The following is a 24,274-nucleotide window of genomic DNA, read 5'->3' as shown; positions in this document are numbered from 1 at the left end:
GACCAGACCACTTTTTACAATTCTGCCCTACACTACTTTCACCGTTTATTGCTCGGTCATCCAACTTACCACCCAAATGAATTTTACCTCCTTTTTTTCTCACTAAGAGCTTTCATTTGGTGGTATTTCATTGCTGCTGACATTTTTACTTTTTTTGTTATTAATCAAAATTTAACGAAATTTTTACAAAAAAAATGAAATGTTTCACTTTCAGTTGTAAAAAAAATAAAATAAAAAAAACGACATCTATATATACATTTTTCGCTAAATTTATTGTTATACATATGTTTGGGTAAAAAAAAAAATTGTTTGGGTCACTATGGTACAAAAATGTGAATTTCCGCTTTTTGAAGCAGCTCTGACTTTCTGAGCACCTGTCATGATTCCTGAGATTCTACAATGCCCAGACAGTAGAAAAACCCCACAAATGACCCCATTTCGGAAAGTAGACACCCCAAGGTATTCACTGATGGGCATAGTGAGTTCATAGAACTTTTTATTATTTGTCACAAGTTAGCGGAAAATGAATTTTTTTATTTATTTTTTTACTTACAAAGTCTCATATTCCACTAACTTGTGACAAAAAATAAAAACTTCCATGAACTCACTATGCCCATCATGAAATACCTTGGGGTGTCTTCTTTCCAAAAAGGGGTCACTTGTTGGGTAGTTATACTGCCCTGGCATTTTAGGGGCCCAAATGCATGCAAAGTAGTTTGAAATTAAAATCTGTAAAAAATGGCCTGTGAAATCAAAAAAAGGTGCTCTTTGGAATGTGGGCCCCTTTGCCCACCTAGGCTGCAAAAAAGTGTCACACATGTGGTATCGCCGTACTCAGGAGAAGTTGGGGAATGTGTTTTGGGGTGTCATTTAAATATACCCATGCTGGGTGAGAGAAATATCTCGGCAAAAGACAACTTTTCCCATTTTTTTTTTTACAAAGTTGGCATTTGACCAAGATATTTATCTCACCCAGCATGGGTATATGTAAAATGACACCCCAAAACACATTCCCCAACTTCTCCTGAGTACGGCGATATCACATGTGTGACACTTTTTTGCAGCCTAGATGCGCAAAGGGGCCCACATTCCTTTTAGGAGGGCATTTTTAGACATTTGGATCCCAGACTTCTTCTCACGCTTTAGGGCCCCTCTAAAATGCCAGGGCAGTATAAATACCCCACATGTGACCCCATTTTGGAAAGAAGACACCCCAAGGTATTCAATGAGGGGCATGGCGAGTTCATCGGAACAAAAAAAATTGTGCACAAGTTAGCGGAAATTGATATTTTTTGTTTTTTCTCACAAAGTCTCCCTTTCCGCTAACTTGGGACAAAAATTTCAATCTTTCATGAACTCAATATGCCCCTCGCGGAATACCTTGGGGTGTCTTCTTTCCGAAATGGGGTCACATGTGGGGTATTTATAATGCCCTGGCATTTTAGGGGCCCTAAAGCGTGAGAAGAAGTCTGGAATATAAGTGTCTAAAAATTTTTACGCATTTGGATTCCGTGAGGGGTATGGTGAGTTCATGTGAGATTTTATTTTTTGACACAAGTTAGTGGAATAAGAGACTTTGTAAGAAAAAAATAAAAATAAAATCAATTTCCGCTAACTCGTGCCAAAAAAAATAATAATGTCTGAATGGAGCCTTACAGGGGGGTTATCAATGACAGGGGGGTGATCAGGGAGTCTATATGGGGTGATCACCACCCTGTCATTGATCACCCCCCTGTAAGGCTCCATTCAGACGTCCGTATGCGTTTTGCGGATCCGCTGTGTCAGTGTTTTGCGGATCCACAAAACACATACGGATGTCTGAATGGAGCCTTACAGGGGGGTGATCAATGACAGGGGGGTGATCACCCCATATACACTCCTTGATCACCCGCCTGTCATTGATCACCCCCCTGTAAGGCTCCATTCAGACGTCCGTATGTGTTTTGCGGATCTGATCCATGGATGCGTGGATCCGTAAAACACATACAGACATCTGACTGGAGCCTTACAGGGTTCGCATTTAATGTATAAATAATATGTGGTCAATACAAAAACCTGGCACAGGATCTGTTTGTTCCAAGGACTTCACAAAGGATCAGGAAGCATTCTTTATGTGCGGAGGAAAGGTGATTTAGATATCAATACAGAAAAGGATTTATTATAGTTGGAATAGTCAAACTGTGGAATGCACGACCCCAAGAAGCAGTTATGGTAGGTGCTATATCAGCATTTTAAAAAGGGATATATGCTTACTTTGATGGGTATAAGTTTAAAGAAGTGGTCTCATCTGAGACCATGGGGGTATATCCATAGAATATGCCCCCATTGTCCAACAGGTGCGGGTCCCACCACGGGGACCCGCACCTATCTCCTAAACTGAGCCCAAAAAGTGCTGGAGGGCACACTCCGCATGCTCAGCCGCCTTCCATTCGTTTCTATGGGGCCGCTGAAAATAGCTGAGCCCTGGCTGACAGTTGCCCTTTAACAATTAACTATGTATAATTTATCAAGAAAGTCCTTGATAAGGGCTCAGTCACACGATCGTATGGTCGCCGTGATGCGGCCTGCAAATAGTGGTCCATAGTGGTCCATAATGTGGACCTATTGACTTGAATGGGTCAGCGTTCCGCAAGGTATGGCAAAGATAGGCCATGTCCCATCGTTTGCGGTGCGGAGACATGGAAGAGCTTCCGAGTGTTTCCGTTCCGTGCCTCCGCTCTGACATGTCATAGCGGGACCATTTAAGTCAATGCATCCCCATCACTGAGCGCACATGGCTGGTGTCCGTGTACTGCAGACCTGCTGTGTGCAGTCCACAATACTGGCACGCCTTATGGTCATGTGAAATGGGCCTAAAGGCAGCAACTTCTGAAAAAAGAAGTTGGGGAAAAAAAGTCACAAACCTACTCCAGTGGAGGAGCATTTCTAGTCAAAACAAGACATGCAATATTTAATGAACTGCACACAGACTTCAAATATTACCCTTATGATAAATTCCCTCTATTCACTTTCAGAAAAACTAAAGTTTTACTTTGTTCCAGTTGAGGTGAACTGAGTGTACAGGAAAGAACTCTGTCTCCCTCTCTTTTTACGTTTTCCAAGGCGTTGCAATGAAAGGAAAACTTGAAATATTCTTCTCCATTTGTTTTTGCGCTAGTAAGGGAGAAAAATGTGTCTTTGTGGTAACACAAGGTGTCCTTGAATCGCTGGAACAAAACACTTTCTAAACGTTACATGTATTGAACAGCATTGCCCAGTAAATGCAATAAATGCCCAGATAGTTGACCCTGGTACAAAAGTAAAAGTTGAAGAAATACTGTTACATTTAAAAACAAATTAATAGCTGACCTCTGCGAATTTTATTGTTGGGTTCCTTATAAGAATCGACATTTTACAACTCTTAAAAGCTGAAATGTGCTCATAGAGATCAGAGGTCCCACCTCTCAACCAACTGCATCCTGCTATTCAGGTACTGTTATACTCTGTTTGCCTTTATATGTAGCTTCTGCTGTCCTTTCAGTGAACACCATCCTTTATGCTACAAACCACTCAAAGTAAGGCTTCGATCACATCACCGTTCAGCCTCTCTGTTCGGGGCAGGAAAACGGAAAGGACGGATTCAGCACATAACTGAGCCGAACAGAGCCCACAGGCCCCATAGACTATAATGGGGTTTGTTATGTTTCCGCTCAGATTTTGGAGCAGAGACAAAAGTTGTGCATGCAGGACTTTTGTCTCCACTTCAAAAATCTTTTTCTGAGCGCAAACCTAACGGACCCCATTATAGTCTATGGGGCCCATGGGCTCCGTTATGTGCAGAATCCGTCCTTTCTGTTTTCCTGCCAGAGAACGGAAAGACTGAACGGTGAAGTGAATGAAGCCTAATAAATGTTCCTGAAAGTGAACCAGGACATTCAAGTAGCCATTCTGTTATAAGCAGCTCACCCTCATCCATACAGAAAACACAGCTCAAATTGGCTGCCATTTACTGCGAGATCCACTCAAAGGGGTTCTCCGCGACTTAAGAAAATGAAATTATTTAAATATTACTTTATGATAAATATGCTCTCAAATACCTTTTTCATTACTTAGAATGGCTCGTTTTGTCTAGGGAGCAATCATTAGGAGAAATAAAATGGCCGCCGTCCTATTAGTACACACAAAATCTGTCCTAATCATAAAGTAAGAGAAGTTACTTCACAACACTGAGGTAAACACCTGCCTCATCCTCCTCTCTGCTCTGCTTGTCAGGGATTATAATCCTACAGGTGAATCTCTGGGGGAATGGAGATGATGAGGAGACAGGAGAGGATTATGGGGTGTGGCTAATGAGCAGCAGCATTTGTATGCAGTCTCTATTACCACACCCACAGTCTGCCCTGTCCATCATCTCTGTCCAAGATTCGGCTAAAGTTCTTATCCGCTGTATTCAGGATCATACCAAAATTTTGATTCGATGAACAATGTATTTCGATACTCGATACACAAAAAATAAAAAACACCAAAAAAAGCTGCGTGCATTCCGCATTTTATGGAACGTCCGACACATAATAGTGAAAAAAATTGTGAATTGCATGTTTTTTTTATTTTTTTCCTGTTACAGCGTGCACCGCATAGGAGATATTTTTTATATTTTAATAGTTTGGACCTTTTCGAACGTGGCGATACCTAATGTTTATTTTTTTATTGTTTATATATTTTGTATGTAAAATTGGGACAGGTGGCGAAAAAACTTATTTGGTGTTTTTTTTACTTTTTATTTAATAACTTAGGGGCTAGAACCCTGGTCCTTTTCACCCTAATAGATCTCTATCAGGGTGAATAGGACTTTACACTCTCCCTGCTGCTCTGTGCTTTGTGCACACAGCAGCAGGAAGCTTACCATAGCAGCCAAGAATAGCTTCAGTAGCGTCCTGGATGCCATGGTAACCGATCAGAGCCCCACGATTTCACTTGTGGAGCTGCCACTGCCACCAATGCAAATACTGAGGATGGGTGGCCTGTGGCCACCAATGAAGATAATACTAGGGGGGACATTGCGCCACCAATGATTATAACAATGAGAAGGGTGGGAGGGCCCTGTGGCTACCAATAAAGATAATATTGGGGAGGGGGGTTGGGCACTGCGCCACCAATGTAAATAATTAACCCCTAAATCCACCTGAAGGGTTACCCCGCCTTCTCAGGGACAGGAAACAACTGTGAGTTTAGCCAATAAAAGGCCCCCTCCCTATTACCTTCTCCAGTTAATAACCTAGGACTCAGAAGTAAATGCCATAATTTAATAAAGTTCAACATATAACAAAAAATTTCTTGAACCAGATACATGATACAACAGAAACACTTCTTAGGGTCCATTCACACGTCCGTAGTGTATTGCGGATCCGCAATATACCCTACCGGCACCCCAATTGAACTTTCTGTATACAATGTACTTTTTCAGATGCTTCAGATTTATTATTGCCCGGAAGGAACAGTTTTGTTTTTTGACCAGGAATATTGAGGCGTAAAACCCTCTCCCCTGTTCCTCTACTGGGACTTGTATAATTGCCTTACTTCTACAAAAAAGGCCATCTGCTGGTCCATCACTTCCTGATTTTCTCTCTTCAACTTTGAGTTTTCCAGATACTTGTCTGGAGAGATCTGCAGGAACTCTAGACGGTACCCCTCTATGGTTGAGAGAACCAGAGGAGAGGCATGAATTTTTTTCCCAGGCTGACCAAAACAGTTTTAGCCTTCACTCCATCAGACTTCTGGTGTCATTGGGATGAAGGACAGGAGCATTTGTCAGGGTTGAATAGGAAACCTTTAATTTTTCCCTTTTGATAATTGCCAGGAAGAGCTGGGTTCTTTTTTCTTCTGGTCAAACCTATTACGGGCAAAAGGAGAGTCTTTGGTGGAAGAATTTTGACTCCGTTGGAAAGCCCTTTTTCCTGTCAGAGGCTTTCTTTAAGATGTCATCTAAGGCGGTTCCAAATACACAATCACCTTCACATGGTAGGGAACACAACCAATTTTTTGACGCTGCATCACCCGACCATGACCTCAACCAAACTGCTCTGCGGGAGGAGTTGGATAGAGCTGCCGTCTTTGCTGAAAGCTTCACAATTTCCGCTGAGTCATCAACCAGAAAATTAGAGGCCTGTTTAAGCATAGGGATGGACGCCAGGATGTTCTCCCTGGAAGTGCCACACTAAGGCTGAGTTCACACGGGCGAGATTTCCGCGCGGGTGCAATGCGGGAGGTGAACGCATTGAATCTGGACCCATTCATTTCTATGGGGCTGTGCACATGAGCTGTGATTTTCACGCATCACTTATGCGTTGCGTGAAAATCGCATGCTCTATATTGCGCGTTTATCAAACAACGCAGGCCCCATAGGCCCCTACACGTTCAAAAGGAGAAGGCGAGTAAATTATATATTTTTTTTTTTAACCCTCAATTGATCACCTACTAGGCATTCTGTATTCAGAATGCCTATTTTCGCTTATAACCATGTTATAAGGGAAAATAATAACATCTACACAAAACCGAACCCAAACCTGAACTTCTGTGAAGAAGTTCGGGTCTGGGTACTACAGTCTGTATTTTATCACGCGCGTTCAAAACACATTGCACCCGCGCGATAAAAACTGGACATCGGAACGCGATCGCAGTCAAAACTGACTGTAATTGCATACTTAATCATGCGGGTTTGCCGCAATACACCGGGACGCATCCGGACCTAATCCGGACACGCCCGTGTGAACCCAGCCTAAGTGTTCTTCTAGCTGACAGAACCCCAAGGATAGAGTCCTAGCTATGTAAGTGGCAGAAATTCCTGGTCTTAACATTGCAGTTGATGACTCCGAGGTCTTCTTAAGAAGAGATTCACATTTTTTATCCATAGGGTCTTTTAATAACCTTAGATCCTCAAATGGCAGTGAGGATTTCTTGGAAATTCTCGACACTGGAGCATCGACCTTTGGGGGTCTGTACCATGAAGACGAATCTTCTTCAGCAAATGGATATTTTCTCTTAAACATTTTGGATGCTGGTTGTCTCTTCAGGGTCCTTCCTCTCATTATGTATAAGAGTCTTAATGTTGTTGTGGACAGGAAAAACACGTTTCTTTCTGTCCGCCAGTCCCAAAAACATTTGGTCTTGAACGGAAAGGGGTCTTTGGGTTCTTCCAAATTTATTGTGACTGATTGTTTTTAACAGATTAAGCATCTTCAATGGAACAGAGCGGACGTCCAGAAGCATTCTCTGAGACATTAGAGCTTGTATCAGAAGACACTTCCCCTTCATCAAAATCAGAAGCCTGCTCTTCCAGAATAGGAGTTTTGGATGTGGAGGCTCTAGGAGCAATGGCCGAAAGTTTTTCTTCAACTTTCTCTCTAATCATGGCTCTTAAAGGGAACCTGTCATCAACTTTATGCTGACCTCACTGAGGGCAGTATAAAGTAGTGACAGAAATGCCGATTTCAGTGGTGTGTCACTCATGAGCTAAAAGTAAGTGGTTGCCGAGAACCAGCATCATCATCATTGCAGCACAGACCTTGAAAATAGTTAAATCTACCTGAGAAGAGTCATGGTTATTCATGAATTCCTGCTCTCCCTGCCCATCCGCTGATGATTGGCAGTTCTGTCCTAGAAAGAAAGGGAGAAAACTAGGTAGAAAACTGTCAATCATCAGCAGGTGGGCAGGGAGAGCAGGAATTCATGAATAACCATGACTCTTCTCAGGTAGATTTTACTATTTTCAAGGCCTGGGCTGCAATGATGATGATGCTGCTGGTTCCCGGCAACCACTTACTTTTAGCTGATATGTGACACACTGCTGAAATCAGCATTTCTGTCACTACTTTATACTGCCCTCAGTACAGTCAGCATAAAGTTGATGACAGGTTCCCTTTAACTTTTTCTACTAGGTTGGGAGTTTCTTCCGAAACTACCCTATTAGCGTATCTTGGGCACAGAGCTTTTTTGGAAGAAGCCACAAGTCCCTTTTTACTAATTGAATATTTCTTCTTTTGGAACGGTTCCCCTTTAATGTTTTCTCTACCCTGGAAAATATAACATTGAGGGAGACCTTAGAGCAGATTATTATCTTTAAAATTAGAACCGTCACCTAAGAAGAATAGCCCCTTGTGCACAGAAAAGTTAGGTGACTGGGACAATATTGTCATCAGGGAGGAGGCTTACCGAGCTGGAGGGCCTGGTCTTGCGGGTAGAATCGCTATCCGCCTGTTGACTGAATCAAGGGTAGAGACATGCTGACCGCAGGAGGCGCGCTAGTCCACCATAGAGGGATAACCCTGTGAGCCTCGGCATTCTCCCTTTAAAACTGCGAGAAGACATCAGCGCTGCGATGCTGGCGCCTGCGTCACTACGTCAACGTCTCTGCGTCAAGCTCTGGGGAACATGGGAGCGCTCCCTGGCCCATGGGAACGCCCCTTGCCACTGCTTCAAGCGGCTCCTTACCTCGGAACGATATATGCCGGACTTACACGAAGAGGAAGGAGAAGCGATCCACCTTGCTCCGCGACACCTCCTCCTGCAGCGGCCCTCTGGGTAAACCAGGATAACCTACCAAAGGCCCTGCGCCCAATGCTGATCCCATGATCCTGCCTTCAGAGGGACAGGAAACAACTGGAGAAGGTAAGAGGGAGGGGGTCTTTTATTGACTGATCTCACAGTTGTTTCGAGTCCCTGAGAAGGCGGGGAAACCCTCTAGGTGGTGCCATTGTGGATTTTTTTATTACCTGTAAAATCCTTTTCTCGCCGAGTTCATTGGGGAAACAGGAGACCATGGGGTATAGCTTCTGCTGCCACTAGGAGGCGAAAGTGTTAGCTCCTCCTCTCAGCTATATCCTTCCTGCATTCACTGAGCTAAATCAGTTTGTACAAAAGCAGTAGGAGCAGCCAGGAGAAGCCAACAGAAACCAATTGTATGAAAGAGAGCTGGAGATGGGTCAGAACCAAGAACAGATGGGACACACCAAAAAGAACCAGCAATGAACTTGCTGGGTGGGTGCTGTGTCCCCCAATGAAATCCTATTTTCTCACTCATTATTGGGGGACACAGAAGACCATGGGACGTTCCAAAGCATTAACATGGGGAGGGAATAAAAGACTAGAACAAATCTAAGGCAGGTCATAAGGCACCGCACAGAAATGTGGGGAAAGGATGCACACGAACCCTGAACAGGACAGGAAGAGTATGAACCAGGAAGGATAGCCAGAGAGCTTAGAACGCACGGCATCTCAGACTGGGCAAAAAGAGGAAAAACCCAGTTAAACGAAGCCCAAGGGCTCGAGAGCCTTCAGAAGATGTGGATAGCAGCACATAATAGCCACAAGAAGGATAAGCATGTCTGACGACTGAAGATGATGTGCGGAAGGTACTTCTGGATAACGAGGACCACAGAATTGCTGTGGGAACCTCGACTAGAAACCCAGGATGTCTTGCATGGCAATAGGCCCCATGGAAATCCGAGGGGTGTCTACTCAACACAAATGAACCTGTAGAATCTGGGTATGCCCGAGAACTGGTGAACGAGCAACAGGAAAACCCAGACACGACCTTATCAAATGTGTAAGTACCAGGATGGGATACTTCAACCAAGGAAAAAACTGGGAAAACTGTAAGGAATTACTGGGCAACTGGCAAAGGACTAGTCTTGTAGGGATCTCCCAGGTGCATGAGGAGACCGCTGTGGGCCAATTCGTAAAAGAAAATAGCGAGTAGCCACTCCCTTGTAAAGAATCCAGGACGAAAAGAGACTAGGGATGGGCAAGGGGGACAAAAATAAATAACTAAAACAACGGGAACCAAATCAGAGGAAGAAAATGAAAAACTATAGACAAATGGGGAGTAGTCTAATAGGAAAAGACTGTGTCCCCGGGGATCAATAGCATCCCAGCAGAGAGAAAAGCGGCAGAAGAGTGCAGCCAAAGCAACCTCCGCTACTGGACAAAAGGAAGACTGCGAGTGATGCTGGAAACAGGACTATATCATGACTGGCATTAGACACTGAGCAACTGCAACTGCACTCTTAAAAGAGAGTAGGCTACAATACATGTGAGAGCACACATACACTCGCTGGAATACACTCATGGAAGCCGATCCAAAAGGTAAGGATCGCAGCATACATCTCTGCTTAAAAAGAAAACGCCAACTAAGGAGCAGGTATTGTGAAAGACAGATGCCCCCAGAGCCGTAGAGGCTTGTCGTGAGACTACTAACAAAAGAAACTGCTTTATACTTCTCAAACTGCCTGGATCAGGCAGACACAACTGCAGGCTGAAGAAGAAAAAAATACTATAGTGATAGGTAGAAGCAAAGCTGACGCCAAAAATATCGGAGGTGTGTAGATTAGTCAGAGACCATCTACTGTCACTGTGCAGCAACTCTGCCTGAAGGGGACAATGCGTTCATCAGTGGAATGCAGATTGGTCCGAGATAGTAGAAATACTTCTCCAGGAGAAAATGTGATGACTATGTCCGACGTCACAAAAATATCAGAGATAATCTGGACCTATAAGACAAAATAGTGCAGGCGTTCCAGAACAGCAAGTAAAATTCTCCAGCTGAGAACGGGGCCAGACAGGAGTAGCCACAGGAACTAGTGCTGGCGCAATACTCCATCTGAGGAGGAGGTCATACCGTAGAAGCCATAGTATACGGTGATAGCACCATACTCCACCTAATGAGGAGACCATACAGAAGGTGCTATGGTATGTAGTACTAACGCAAATACTCCACCCAAGGGGGAGACTGTTCAGTAGGAGCGATGGCATGGAGCGCTAACACAAATCTTTCCCCTGAGAAGAAGCCCATAAAGATAGAAACCACCGAAACAAGGACTAGCACCATACCCGAGAAGACCATACAGTAGTAGCCATGACATGTAGCGCTAGCATAAATGCTCCCCCTGAGAAAAAAGGCTATACCATAGTAGCCACAAAAGCCAAAGTCAGGGTAGACACGCTAACTGGGAAGGAGGTCCTACAGTAGTAGCTATGATCTCTAGTGCTAGCGTAACTACTCCACCTGCAGAAGATGACATACAGTAGTAGCCATGGAATGGAGTGCTAGCTTAAATACGCCACCTGAAAAGGAGAAGAGCTAGAAGTGGAAACAGTATTCAGAGGCACTGTAATATTCAATTTGCTTGGTAGTAACCACCAAATTCTCTTCTAGGGCAATTACACCACCTAAGAAGGTGTCGAGTTATGGTATCCCAGTCCCACCGACACTTAAAGTGGTGTTGTGGGGATACAGCCTGGGAAGACAGGGACTGCCATCTTGGCACTCAAAAACAACAACCAAAAACGAAGGGGATAATGCAGTAGTAGCTGCCGTATCGTGGTTGAGCCTGTATTCTGCTTGTGGGGGAGGACCGGGTAATAGTAGGTACTGTCTGTGCATACACCGCCTTATAAGAGGAAGAATATGATAGGAAATATAGTATCTGGTGCTGTGGTGTAGTAGACATAGTACCCAATGATGGTGCAACTACTTCATCCGTTCATGTGAATATAGAACTTGTGGGAGTAGGTAACGCAGGATATACTATCCAGCGATAGAGCAAATACTCCACCTATCAAAAGGGGGTAACGCGACCATTTGTACAGTATGCAGTGGTAGTACATTTACGCCACCTAAGACAGAGGGGGCAATGCTATAGAGTGTGAGGCATCCAGTGGTAATTAATCCACCCGAGGAGTGAGTAACACAAAAGGATGAACGGTATACGTGGGTAGTGCAATTAGTCAGTCTATTAATGGACGGTCATATGACGGGACACACGGTATACATTGGTAGTGCCATTACTCCATCTATGGGAGGAGGGGAATATGGATGTACGGCTGTATAGCAACCAGTGGTAGCAACAGGATATACAGAGCGTGTCTGTGGAAGGGGAGGGGGGTTGCATGAAAAACATCCAATGGACTTGTTGCAGGGAAGTACGGCAGTAACCGCATGAGGGGGAGCACACATGCACCACCTTAGAGGTGGTTGATTCTGCAACAGACACCACACTCCGCACTTGATAGTGACAGGGTAACTTATTACTTATTTATTTAAATATAAACATATAGTCGTGCATTCGAAAACTGTAAGGGATTTTTGTTGTTTTAGACAGAGAGGCCGGGGGCGGAGCTCAGCAGGTTCCTGGAAAAGGGGGACGTCTGGGCATGAAGATTTCACCCCCTAGGGCAGTTATGGCGAACCGTTGTTCGCCACCACTGCCCTAGGGACTCGCATAGCTGCGGGCCTACGGGAAGGACTTCCGGCCGGAACAGAAGGGCGGGAAGAACGGCCGTGGGATTCCCAACCCCAGACCGAGGAGACCTGGGACAGGGGTAGTCAACGCCTGTTAGCTGGATGCAGCCCCAGGAGGAAATGTGACCGCTGGGAAATGGTACCGATAGGTCAAAAAGGAAGGGGGTGGAGAGGGGGGGCACAAGAAGAGAACCCGGGCTGGGAGGGAATGCAGTAGGAAAACGGCACTTGGCCGAGGAATGGAGGGGTGGAGAGGGGAGTAATGGAGAGAGGAGGTGGGGGTAAGAGATTGGGGGAGGAGGTGGATGGAGGGGGTTATACTGACCTTGTGTTCACAATACTCACCACATCTTCATCCTCTTCTGTTCATACCCCGCCTCCCCTTTTCTCTGGGTCCTAGCAGGGTCACCTCTTCAGCCACTAGCACCGAGGTGGTAGTGAGGCTGGAGTGGAGGGGGGAGCTGCAGAAATGCAGGTGACCCCATGGCTGGCGGGATGCAGGGTAGCTGAGCAGCTCTGGTCCACTTTTGCCTTCTTGGGGGAGGTCGGGCGGTGAAGGGAACCGACAACGGCCTTCCTTCCCGGGTAAACACAGAGGCCAGACATCTGTTTCCTGTACCTAAAGGAGAAAAAAGCTAAAATAACAAAAGAAGACGCCCTGCAAATCACGGAGGTCTGCCTCCTACAGACACTAAGCTAAAATGGATTAGCTCAGTGTATGCAGGAGGGATATAGGTGAAAGGAGGAGCTAACACTTTTTTTGCCTAGTGTCGCCTCCTAGTAGCAGCAGCAATACCTCATGGTCTCCTGTGTCTCCCAATGATATGAGCGATAAATTAAAATATTTGTGTCAAGAAAAGTGAGCAGGGCTTAGACAGGGTAAGGAGTCCCAATGTCTGATAGATTTATGCTATGGCTGGCATACATTTGAATTTCTGGCACATGGACTGCCAGGAAATGTGCCAAATTTATTATGAAATCCGGGGATCCACTAATGGACTTTATACTCCAGTTTTTGTCCATTTTTCACTGATGGTTGCTAGGATACAAAGGGTGGCATTCTTCAGTTTTTTTTTTGTTTTTGTTTTTTATATGGGCGTGAAAAACAAAAATCACACTGATGCCACCCGGACAGACAAAGAAATAGAATACAATCAAAGAAAAAACTAATTCAGTTCAGTTTTTAGGGAATATGCTCAAGCAATAAGCCCTAAGTAGCTTGTGGTCAGTTTCATTACAAAGACAATACCTTCTCATTGATAGCTCTTCTATTAGATGGCTGTACCAGGACCTTGTAGCCAAGGTTTGTGAGCTCCTTCACGTGCTTTGGAGCAAGAGGTGCTCTCCTCTCCCAGACGTTGATGTCTTCCCTTCTTATGGCCAGTACAGCTTTATGATGGCGACGTACCAGCTGGTTATATACTGCATTAAACTTCCGGCACTTCAGGACTTGCCACATGTTGAGACCTTGTAAGAGTAAAAACACAAAGTTCAATATGAATGACAGCAACTAAGCGAATGCTTTAAAAAAAATAAAAATAAAAAGAAGGAAGAGCAACACTAAATCTAAAATACTGGATTACACTTGCCGGTAATCGTTTGTCTTGGAGCCTATGACAGCACCCCTGGAGAGACCGCCTTCTCCTCCGGACAGGAAACTGGAATCAGAATCGCCTTTTAAAAGAGGGATCCTCCCCTCTACCTCCAGTCCTTTCTCAAGAACTAAGAAACATAACATCATTCTTTAATCTATGTATCTATAAATCCTTTTTTTTTGGGGGGGGGGGGGGGGGGGAATTAACTGGGTGCTGTCATAGGCTCAAAGAAAAACGATTACCGGTAAGTGTACTCCAATATTTCTCTTTCACCTATAACAGCACCCCTGGAGAATAGGCAAGAATCCTATCTAGGGCGGCACTACAGCCTGCAGCACCTTACGGCCAAAGGAAAGACCTACATTAGAAGGTAGCTGTAGTATATAGTGCGTAAAACAAGTATGAGGAGAACTCCAGGTAGCTGTCCTACAAATCTGTTCTATAGAAGCTGAAGCTCTCTGCCCATGATGTGGAGACTGATCTTGTAGAGTGAGCCCCAAACCCCAAGGGCAGAACTACGCCCTTAGAAGAGTAAGCTAAGGAAATGGCCTGCCTGATCCACCTAGCAATAGTCTGAGAAGAGGCAGCCAAACCCTTCCTAGCTCCATAAAATAAAAGCAGCAGACGACAGGAGGCCCTCCAAGGCTGAGTAACCATCAGATATTGTAAAATACACCTCCTAACGTCTAGGCAATGGAACCAGCCGGAATAGGAAACTCCCAGCTCTCCAGTCGGCATGGCAGTGAGCTGGCCGCAGAGGTTCGCAGGAGTCCCAGAGAGGTCAAAACTCCCCAGGCCGGGGAAAGGGAGCGGAATGTGAGGGACAGAGACTGGAGCCCAGACTTTTGCAGCAGCTCTCCATGGAGACTTACGCAGCCCGGAGTAACCCTCCTCACCGCATCAATTGGCGGGGCCCCCGCAGCTCTAGAATAACTGTAAATGGTGGATCAGATTCTCTCCTGCCTCTTAGGACAGGAAACAGAACTGGAGGTAGATGGGAGGATCCCTCTTTTAAAAGGCGGTTCTGGTTCCCATTTCCTGTCCGGAGGAGGAGGCGGTCTCTCCAGGGGTGCCGTCATAGGCGAAAGAGAAAATGCAATCATCTTAAAAGGGGTATTCTGGTTATAGCAAGTATGAGAGGAAGTTGTTACATATTTCTAATGGGAAATGTTTCTATTGTTTAGACTCAGTGTTGAGACATTGTGAGTAGGGTAGAATTCACTGGGCATCTTTTGCCCGCTGGTCGAATTCACAAGGGTCTGTAACGTTAACTCGTGTGGCTTCTCTACATCAGGGATCAACAATCTTCGACACTGCAGTTGCTGTGAAACTACAACTCCCAGCATGCATACTTACTTGGCTGTTCTTGTAACTCCCATAGAAGTAAAAAGAGGATTCTGAGAGTTGTAGTTTCAGAACAGCTGCAGTGCCGGAGGTTGCTGATCCCTGATCTATATATATATTATATATATACAAAAAGAATGATTAATTGGCTTCATTGTTATTACATATAGTTAATATGTTTACCCCCTTCCCTCATCTGGACATACCTTTATGTCCAGACTGCATGTAATTTACTGCAATCAGGCTTACAGTTACGCCTGAACTGTTAACTGGCGCTGTGACACGAGAACACTGGAGACACTTGAGCAGACAGTCAGAGTGGTCCCATTGCCGGCGATCGCTGTGATTGATTAGTTTGTACAGACTAACCAGTCAGAGCGTTTTTCAGTTCTCTGTGGCACAGAGTTCCCCCTTTGTGGCACTATCTTTTTAAAGAAGCATCTATGCTTTGGAGTCTATGAGAAAATTACTGGTTTCCTACAGAGCCCTATTACAGGCAAGGGCTCTATAGGAAACACTGTGCAGCAGTCTCCTGTCATTCACTAAGGGGGAGCTGCATACAAGCTCCGGCTCATCCGATCACCACATGGGGGTGCCAGAGCATCACCGGAAGCGTGTGCTTCCGGTATTTCGTACACTCAGATGCCGTGGTCAGGATTGCGGACATTAGCCACGGGTGTCTGCTGTATGAAACGTACTAGTGGGAAGGGGTTAAAATTAAATAAATAAAAACTCCCAAAATTGTCACTTTTTTATTGTAGATTTTTAACATGTGTTGGCACACAACTCAGGGGACACTTGCATTTTTAACCCCTTAGTAACATAATTTTAGCTTTAAAAGGGGTTCTGCAGTTCTTTTAAACTGATGATCTATCCTCTGGACAAATCATCAGCATCTGATCGGCGGTGATCCGACACCCAGGACCTCTGCCGATCAGCTGTATGAGAAGGCAGCGGCACTGGCAGTAGCGCCACAGCCTTCTCACTCTTTACCGCAGGCCCAGTAACATCACGACTAGTTTCAATGACCTGGGCGCGGCTAAGCTCCATTTAAGTGAACAGAGGTTAGCCCCGCCCAGGCCAGTCATACTAGTCGTGACGTCACTAGGCATGTGGTAAACAGCGAGAAGGCCACGGCGCTCCTGGAGTGCTGCTGCCTTCTCAAACAGCTGATCGGCAGAAGTCCAGGATGTCGGACCCCCGCCAATCAGATGCTTATGATCTATCCAGAGGAATAATAATCAGTTTAAAAGAACTGCAGAACCCCTTTAAGGACCAACAAAATTTCCCCCCTTTGTGTTCCGGCAGTCAGAACTTATTTTTTTTCCTTCAAATTTTTTTTTGTTTATTTTGTGGGATGAGTTGTAGTTTTTTTTTAGGAACTATTTTGGGATATATATAGTGTAGCAAACAACTTAGTGTAGCAAACAAAAAAAAATTGAATTTGGAATTTATTTACAGCGTTCACTGTGTGGTAAAAACAAATAATTTTATTATGCGAGTCAGTACACCTGCCATGTTTCTATATATTTTTTTTTACTATTTTTCCTTTTCTCCTGCAGCTCTGCAACTGCTTCCTCTCCCCGAGACTGAAGAGGGGGGGGGGGGGGGGCACTGCTTTAGCTGCTCATATCCCTAGTTTGGTAGCAGCTAGATATATGGACATTGCACAAGCTTTCAAACAATACCAGAATGACAGAGTTATCTTCAGTACATGGAAAGATAACACTGTTAGAAATCGGAATGCAGTGAATGCAGCTGAAAGTCAAAGTAAGGCTCCATTCACACATCCGCAATTCCATTCCGCATTTTGCAGAACGGAATTGCGGACCCATCCATTTCTATGGGGCCGCACATCGATCCGGAATTGTGGACCTGCGCTTCCGGGTCCGCAATTCCGATCCTGAAAAAAATAGGACATGTCCTATACTTAATAGGACAATAGCGGACAAGAATAGGCATATTCTCTTAGTGCCGGCGCCACGGCCCCCCCCTCCCCCTACATCAAGCTATGCCCCCCCAACTAAAATGTCCCCCATTCATTTTGGTAATAGTTGGTCTATGCTGCGCTGCTGTGCACTGTGTAGGCACTAGGCAGCCCTACCGGACATCTTCACATCTGATGATCTGACTGAGTCTCGGACTCGGTGCAGTTGTGATCTCACTCTCTAGTCTCCACCCACCTCCGCCGCGCCGCGTCCCCGGCTCCAGTACCTGACCAGTTGAGTCAGACTCAGTGGCAGTGAGACGAGCCGATTCTGAATCATTCATCTACTGGCAGCAGCTGCTTAAAGTCATTTTTTTTTTTGGGCAACTTAAATTCCTTATAATGCGATATATCAATATATAGTGCGCTTACTCATTTTGGTTGGGTAGTTTCTTAAAAAAACTGACTTTTAAAATATGTAAATGAGCTCTCTACCAGCAAGTAGGGCGGCTACTTGCTGGTAGCAGCCGCATCCTCCTTTCATATAGACGCCCCCTCCTCATGTTGATTGACAGGGCCAGCGAACGCGCTCGTCCTCTGGCTGGCCCTGTCTGCGTTCAAAATCTGGCGCCTGCGCCGTACCAGTCTTCAGTCGGCGCAGGTGCACTGAGAGGAGGACGCTCGCTCGGCCGCTCCATCCTCAATGCGCCTGCGCCGATGACGTTACATCTACACCCGGCGCAGGTGCAGTGAGGAAGGAGCAGCCGAGCGAGCGTCCTCCTCTCAGTGTGCCTGCGCCGACTGAAGACTGGTACGGCGCAGGCGCCAGATTTTGAACGCAGACGTGCCTGCCAGAGGACGAGCGCGTTCGCTGGCCCTGTCAATCAACATGAGGAGGGGGCGTCTTTATGAAAGGAGGATGCGGCTGCTACCAGCAAGTAGCCGCCCTACTTGCTAGTAGTGAGCTCATTTACATATTATAAAAGTCCGTTTTTTTAAGAAACTACCCAACCAAAATGAGTTAGAGCACTATATATTAATATATCACATTATAAGGAATTTAAGTTGGCAAAAAAATATATATGACTTTAGTGGGGTAACAGAAGCCCTTTAACCCCATAGTGACCAAGCACATTTTTCTTTAAATTGCATTCCAAGAGCAAGAACTTTTTTGTTTTTTCATAAAAGTACTTGTATGAGGTCTTATTTTTTGCAGGACAAGTTATAGTTTTTAATGCACAATTTTAAGTACATGTAATGATTGATTAAAGCCAGCTGTTTAGCTAAAACCACCTTTGTTTAAGTCAGTAAACACACGTATGGGTGGTCACTAAGGGGTTAAGCCAGCCAGGCCCAGACTAGAGAACAGACAGTGTGTGGCATGGCCCTACCCTACCGATACCGAACAGACTGGACTAAGCCTGACCTAGTGGTGACGGTGTGTAGCAAGTTAATAATAATAATAATAATAATAATAAATTAATAATAATAAGTTATTACTATTAATAATAATAATAATAATAATAATAATATTATACAACTTACAAGTAGTGACTGAGTGGACTGACTAAGTCTCTTTCTATTCTAACTAGAGAGATTAGATCTGACTCTGACTGAGTCTGAGAGGAGAGCTGGCTGGCGGCTGCCCCAGAATCTTCCTGATTTAAAAGTTAAAGGGGTTCTGCACTTTAATTTAACTGATGAGCTATACTCTGGATAGATCATCAGCTTCTGATCGGCCAGGGTCAGACACCCGGGAGCCCCGCCGATCAGCTGCTTGAGAAGGCACCAGCGCTCCAGTAGCACCGCTGCCTTCTCACTGTTTACCACCGGCCCAGTGATGTCACGAGTTACGACTAGTATCAACTAGCGTGGACGCGGCTAAGCTCCATTCAAGTGACAGAGCTTAGCCGCGCTCAGGCTAGTTGATAGTAGTCGTGATGTCAGTCAGTGGGCCCGCAGTAAACAGTGAGAAGGCCGCGGTGCTGCTCGAGCGCCGCTGCCTTCTCAAACAGCTGATAGCGGGGGTACCGGGTGTCTGACCCCTGCCGATCAGAAGCTGAAGATCTATCCAGAGTATAGATCATCTCAGTTAAATGAAAGTGCAGAACCCCTTTAAAGTTACTGTCAGTGCAGCCTGGATGATTACAGTGTTTACTTTACCGTTTAGAGAAATCATGTTCATATGTGAGCGGTGGGAGGGTGATCTGTGGATGTCATGAGTCATTACACTGTTATAGGGGGGAGGGATCTGTGGATGATACTCTTATAGTGTTATAGGAAGGGGGATCAGGGGTCTTTGGATGTCATGACACTGTTACGGGGGGGGGGGGGAATCTGTAGATGACACTGTTATAGGGAGGGGGATCTGTAAATGACACAGTTATGGGGGAGGGGGGATCTGTGCCACTCTGTGGATGACACTGTTAGGCTCCCTTCAGACGTCCGTAACAGCGGCAATGTGCGGGTCCGCATTTTTTTTTGGGAATGGAATTGCGGACCCGGAAGTGCGGGACCGCCTTTCCGTATCCGGCAGCACGTCGTGCTGCCCTATAGAAATGAATGGGTCCGCAATTCCGTTACGCAAATTTTGGATGTGTGAATGGGGCCTTATAGGGAGAGGGATCCCGATATGACACTGATATGGGGTGGATCTGTGGATGACACATAGCATGAGATGCTATAAACGGTATGCGTCATCCACAGATCCCCAGGCAGCTAGGACATGTTGAAATCTGAGTGATTGGGGTTTTTCTTCCCTATTGCGGTTTTAGGTATTGGGTAAAGTATCGCAGCATTTCTAAGCATACTTGTGTAAATGTATCGTTGTTATAGCTGCCCCCCTACTTTTGTCCTGGCCCCCAGTGTGCCCCCCAAAATTTGAAAGCTAGAGACGCCACTGCCGGCAATGTGCGGTCCGCAAAATGAGGAACGCACATTGCCGCTGTCCGTGTTTTGCGGATCCGCAAAACACACACGGATGTGTGAATGGACCCTAAATGTAGGTTTTACCAGCAATTATTCCCAACTCGATTTCTAGCAGTGATTTCTCCTGTTTATCTTGTGCTAATGCTATCATTTTGGACATGTGGAATGCCAGCTTTCAAACAAGACCAGGCCCGTGCTTCTAGCTTCGACCTATCAGGAGATGTCAGCAGCTAAAGCGTCCGTCGACCCCCCCACATACACACACACACCTTTCACTTCTACGCTAACAGTCAAGTACTTTTCGCACATTTGGTGGTTGTAGGGTTTCTGTCACCAGAGCTAGCTAATGTCAGCACTAAACCTAAATAGCCTATTCCTACTTTTATCTATGCCCCGTTACACCAGAAATCTAACTTTTATAATATGCTAATTAGCCTCTAGGAGCAGGGGGGGGGGGGGGGGCGTTCCTGCTCCTAGAGGCTCCGTTCTCCCACATTTGTCGCCTCCCTCCAAGTCCTGATTGACAGGGCCAGGCAGCGCGCGCATCTGTCTGCCAGCCCTGTTCTCTAGTGAAATCTCGTGCCGGAGGGAGGCGACAAGTGTGGGAGAACGGAGTGTTGCTTCTGCTCTTAAAGGCTAATTAGCATATTATAAAAGTTAGATTTCTGGCGTAACGGGGGCATAGATAAACGTAAGAATAGGCTAGTTAGGTTCAGCTAACATTAGCACATCACTAATGTCAGCTAGCTTAATAGGGTTAAATCTGGTGACAGAAACACTTTAACATTGACCCCCCTGCCTCCCTTGCATGTGTTGCGTGTTTTTTTTTTTTTTTACAGTTAATTTTATTAACAACATGACATCACCTAGAGACAGGCAGCCATTTTACAAACAGGCTGCCATGTGAATACAGTGAGGTAGCTGTTGTAATAGCCACAATGGTTTCCACCATCAGTCCTATGTAGTTATCCCATAGAAACGAGCTGAGTGCTGACCCAGCACATGTATTGTATGTCATGTAACACTGTTGCTTACTGAATTTCAGCGAGATGTCACATGACTTGTTTCAGCCATGTTAGGCAATGTATACATTACACAGGACTGACTGATTCGTGGGCTAAACCATTCTACTTGCAGAGAGTTGTAAACAAACTGATACCAGAAAGTTATTTAACCCCTTCCCGACCAGCGCCATAATAGTACAACGCTGGCCGGGTCTAGATGGCGAAGGCTCCTGAGCAGAGCAGGCGCCATAGCTGCGGATGGCTGTCTGCCTCTTCTAGCAGACACTCGCGGCTCATGTCCGCAACCGGCAGTAATGCTGATCATGGATATTTAACCCCTCAAAAGCTGTGCTCAATCGTGACCACGGCATCTGAGCGCGTGAAACCCCGGAAGCACGCACTTCCGGTGATGCTCCGGCTCCCCCGTGTGGCGTTCGGAGGAGCCGGAGCATGTATGCAGCAGCCACTGTCTTTGTGAATGACAGCAGGCTGCTGCATAGCAATTCCTTTGGAGCCTTGCCTGTAATAGGGCTCCATAGGAAACAAGCAATTTTCTCAGACTCCAATGCTAATGCATTGGGGTCTATGAGAATAGCAATCTAAGGCCACTTTCACACTGGTGTTTTGGTTTCCGTTTGTGAGATTTTTAGGGCTCTTACAAGCGGTCCAGAACGGATCAGTTTTTCCCTAATGCATTCTGAATGGATAAGGATCCGTTCAGAATGCATCAGTTTGCCTCCGTTACGCTCTGGAGGCGGACACCAAAACGCTGCTTGCAGTGTTTTGGTGTCCTTCCTGAAAAACTGAGCCAAACGGATCCGTCCTGACACACAATGTAAGTCAATGGGGACGGATCCGTTTTCACTGACACAATATGGCACAACAGAAAACCGATCCGTCCCCCATTGACTTTCAATGGTGTTCAAGACGGATCCGTTTTGGCTATGTTACAGATAACACAAACGGATCTGTTCTGAACGGATCCAGACGGTTGTATTATCTGAACGGATGCGTTTGACAGATCCGCACCAAACGCGAGTGTTAAAGTACAGTAGCCTAATGATTGCATGTTATAGTTCACCCCCTTTCCCAAAATAAAAATAGAAGAACAAAAACAATAAAAATACACATCATGGTGTCGTGATGTGCAAAAACACCCATAGTATAACATTATAAAAATATATTCCCCTTACGGCAAACAGCAAAACGGAAAAAAAAACATCCAAATGGCCGATTCACCGTTTTTGGTCGCTTCATTTTCTACAAAATAAATAAATAAAAAATTAATTGAAAAAAGTGATCAAAAAGTCATAGAAACCCCAATATGGTATCAATGAAAAGTGCAGATCGTCCCGCAAAAATTTTTTTTTTTCCCCACTATCAAAACGCAAGAAAAACTATACATATAAAAAAGGTATCACCGGATTCGTACTGACCTGTGGAATAAAAGTAACCGGTCAGTTTTATCGCACATTGAACGTCGTAACAAAAAAAAAAAAAAAAAAAAAAAAAAAAAAAAAGTAAAACTGTGGTGGAATTGCTTTTTTTTTTTTGGCCCATTTCACACCATTTGGAATTTTTTTCCTGCTTCTCACTACATCATATGCAATATTAAATGGGGACGTTGGAAATTACAACTTGTCCCTCTAAAAACAAGCCCTCATATGGCTATGTGAAGAGACAAATAAAAAAAAGTTATGGCTCTGGGAAGGTAGGGAGCGCAAAACAAAAACGCCCCAAAAAAATAAAAAAAACCTCCGAGGGTGAAAGGGTTAAGCAAAATTTAAATAAATGTAGTTGAAAATTCTTCCACAACACTATTATATAAAAAACCACAGCATCTGATGGGTTGAAAGGAGGATGTTAGCTGCGAGCGTCTGCTGTATGAAACAACAGGCACCTGGCGGATGTCGGGTCTTTAAAGATGGCGTCCACTCTGGAGCAGATCAAGAGCCATAGCCGCCGGGTGCCAGCCGTTTCATATTCGCAGGTAATGTCCACGATCGGCGGCAGTGACAACCATGGACATTTAACCCCTCAGATGAGAGTGCTAAAAGGAGCGCTTTCCCCAGGCAGAGATCAGGAAAAGCGTCCTATGCTAACAATGAGCCTGTACTAGGCTTACAGGCTCATTCTTTGTACGTTACAGTTCATGCCAGCAGGTGGCAGCACTAACCTGCGATATAGCGATTTCTATGTAGAATAAGGCTTTGTCTACACGACGACAATAAGTCGCGCGACAGATAGGGCACTGCAACATTTTGTTGCACTAATGTCGCGCGACAATTTTTATAATGGCAGTCTATGGTGTCGCACTGCAACATGCTGTGACTGCGACGCAACAGTCGCAGAAAAATCCATCTCCGTGTTTTTTTTTTTCAGTATTAAAAGCAAGAAAAACTATACATGTGTAGTATATGTATGTGCTGTAATCTTACCGACCTGAGCACAAGTAGGTTTTAGCACATAGTGAACGCCATAAAAATAAAACCTGTAAAACTGTGGCAGAATTACAGGTTTTTTTTCACCCTATCTGGATTTTTTTCCCCCATTTTATGCAATATTAAATTATGGTATTAGAAACTACAACTTGTCTCAGAAAAAAAAAAAAAAAAGTTATGGGTCCTGGAATGATGGAAGCAAAAAACAAAAAAACGCAAAGATGGAAAGTCACTGCGTCAGGAAAGGGTTAATTCCTAAAGGATTTGTGAACTACATGGTTTAGCATACTACGCCGTTCTGACCTTCAGGGGGAGGAGAAGTGGACACAAGTGTGCATTAGGCCGCTAGTCAACTCAGACGCCAGTATAAAACGCAGTTCTCACTACAGTGCGTTTCACTTGCGTTTCGTACAATTTTCCATTCATCAGACCTAAGTTATCATTCGGCAAAGCAGAGAAGTCTCCACAGACACATGCTCGGTACAACAGCCGGCCAGCCTGCCTCCTGTGCCATGGCGCCCCATCCATACAATGCACCGCTTAGCAGACAGGGAAACGTGCGCTCATTGCAGGCCTGCAAGCCGCTACCAGCACAGTAACCACGGGGAGGACAAGGCTACCTACCTGCCTGCCGGCGCCAACGTCACACTGACAGAACTGTGGAGCGGCCCGTACCACCTGCACTACACCTCTGGGGGAGAAAGGCTCAGAACCCCACTGAGAAGCACAACTTTAGGGGCTCGAGCGTCAATACCGGCTCA

General features: G+C 45.2%; 1 protein-coding gene across 1 annotated transcript in view; it reads right to left on the bottom strand.

Moving 5' to 3' along the window:
• The window catches only part of AASS (aminoadipate-semialdehyde synthase), a 91,244-nt gene extending 66,970 nt beyond the window's left edge, over window positions 1-24,274 (bottom strand). Inside the window, exons 1-2 of the mRNA XM_044280282.1 lie at window positions 24,138-24,274; window positions 13,524-13,741 (exon numbers count right to left, since the gene is read on the bottom strand). Of these exons, the coding sequence (XP_044136217.1) occupies window positions 13,524-13,733 (210 nt within the window). The 5' untranslated portion in view covers window positions 13,734-13,741; window positions 24,138-24,274. The remainder of the gene's footprint in view (window positions 1-13,523; window positions 13,742-24,137) is intronic.

Source organism: Bufo gargarizans, chromosome 2, assembly GCF_014858855.1.
Source record: "Bufo gargarizans isolate SCDJY-AF-19 chromosome 2, ASM1485885v1, whole genome shotgun sequence".
Lineage (NCBI taxonomy): Eukaryota > Metazoa > Chordata > Amphibia > Anura > Bufonidae > Bufo > Bufo gargarizans.
Note: the sequence above shows the minus strand (reverse complement) of the source record. Positions and strands in the feature narration are given on the sequence as shown.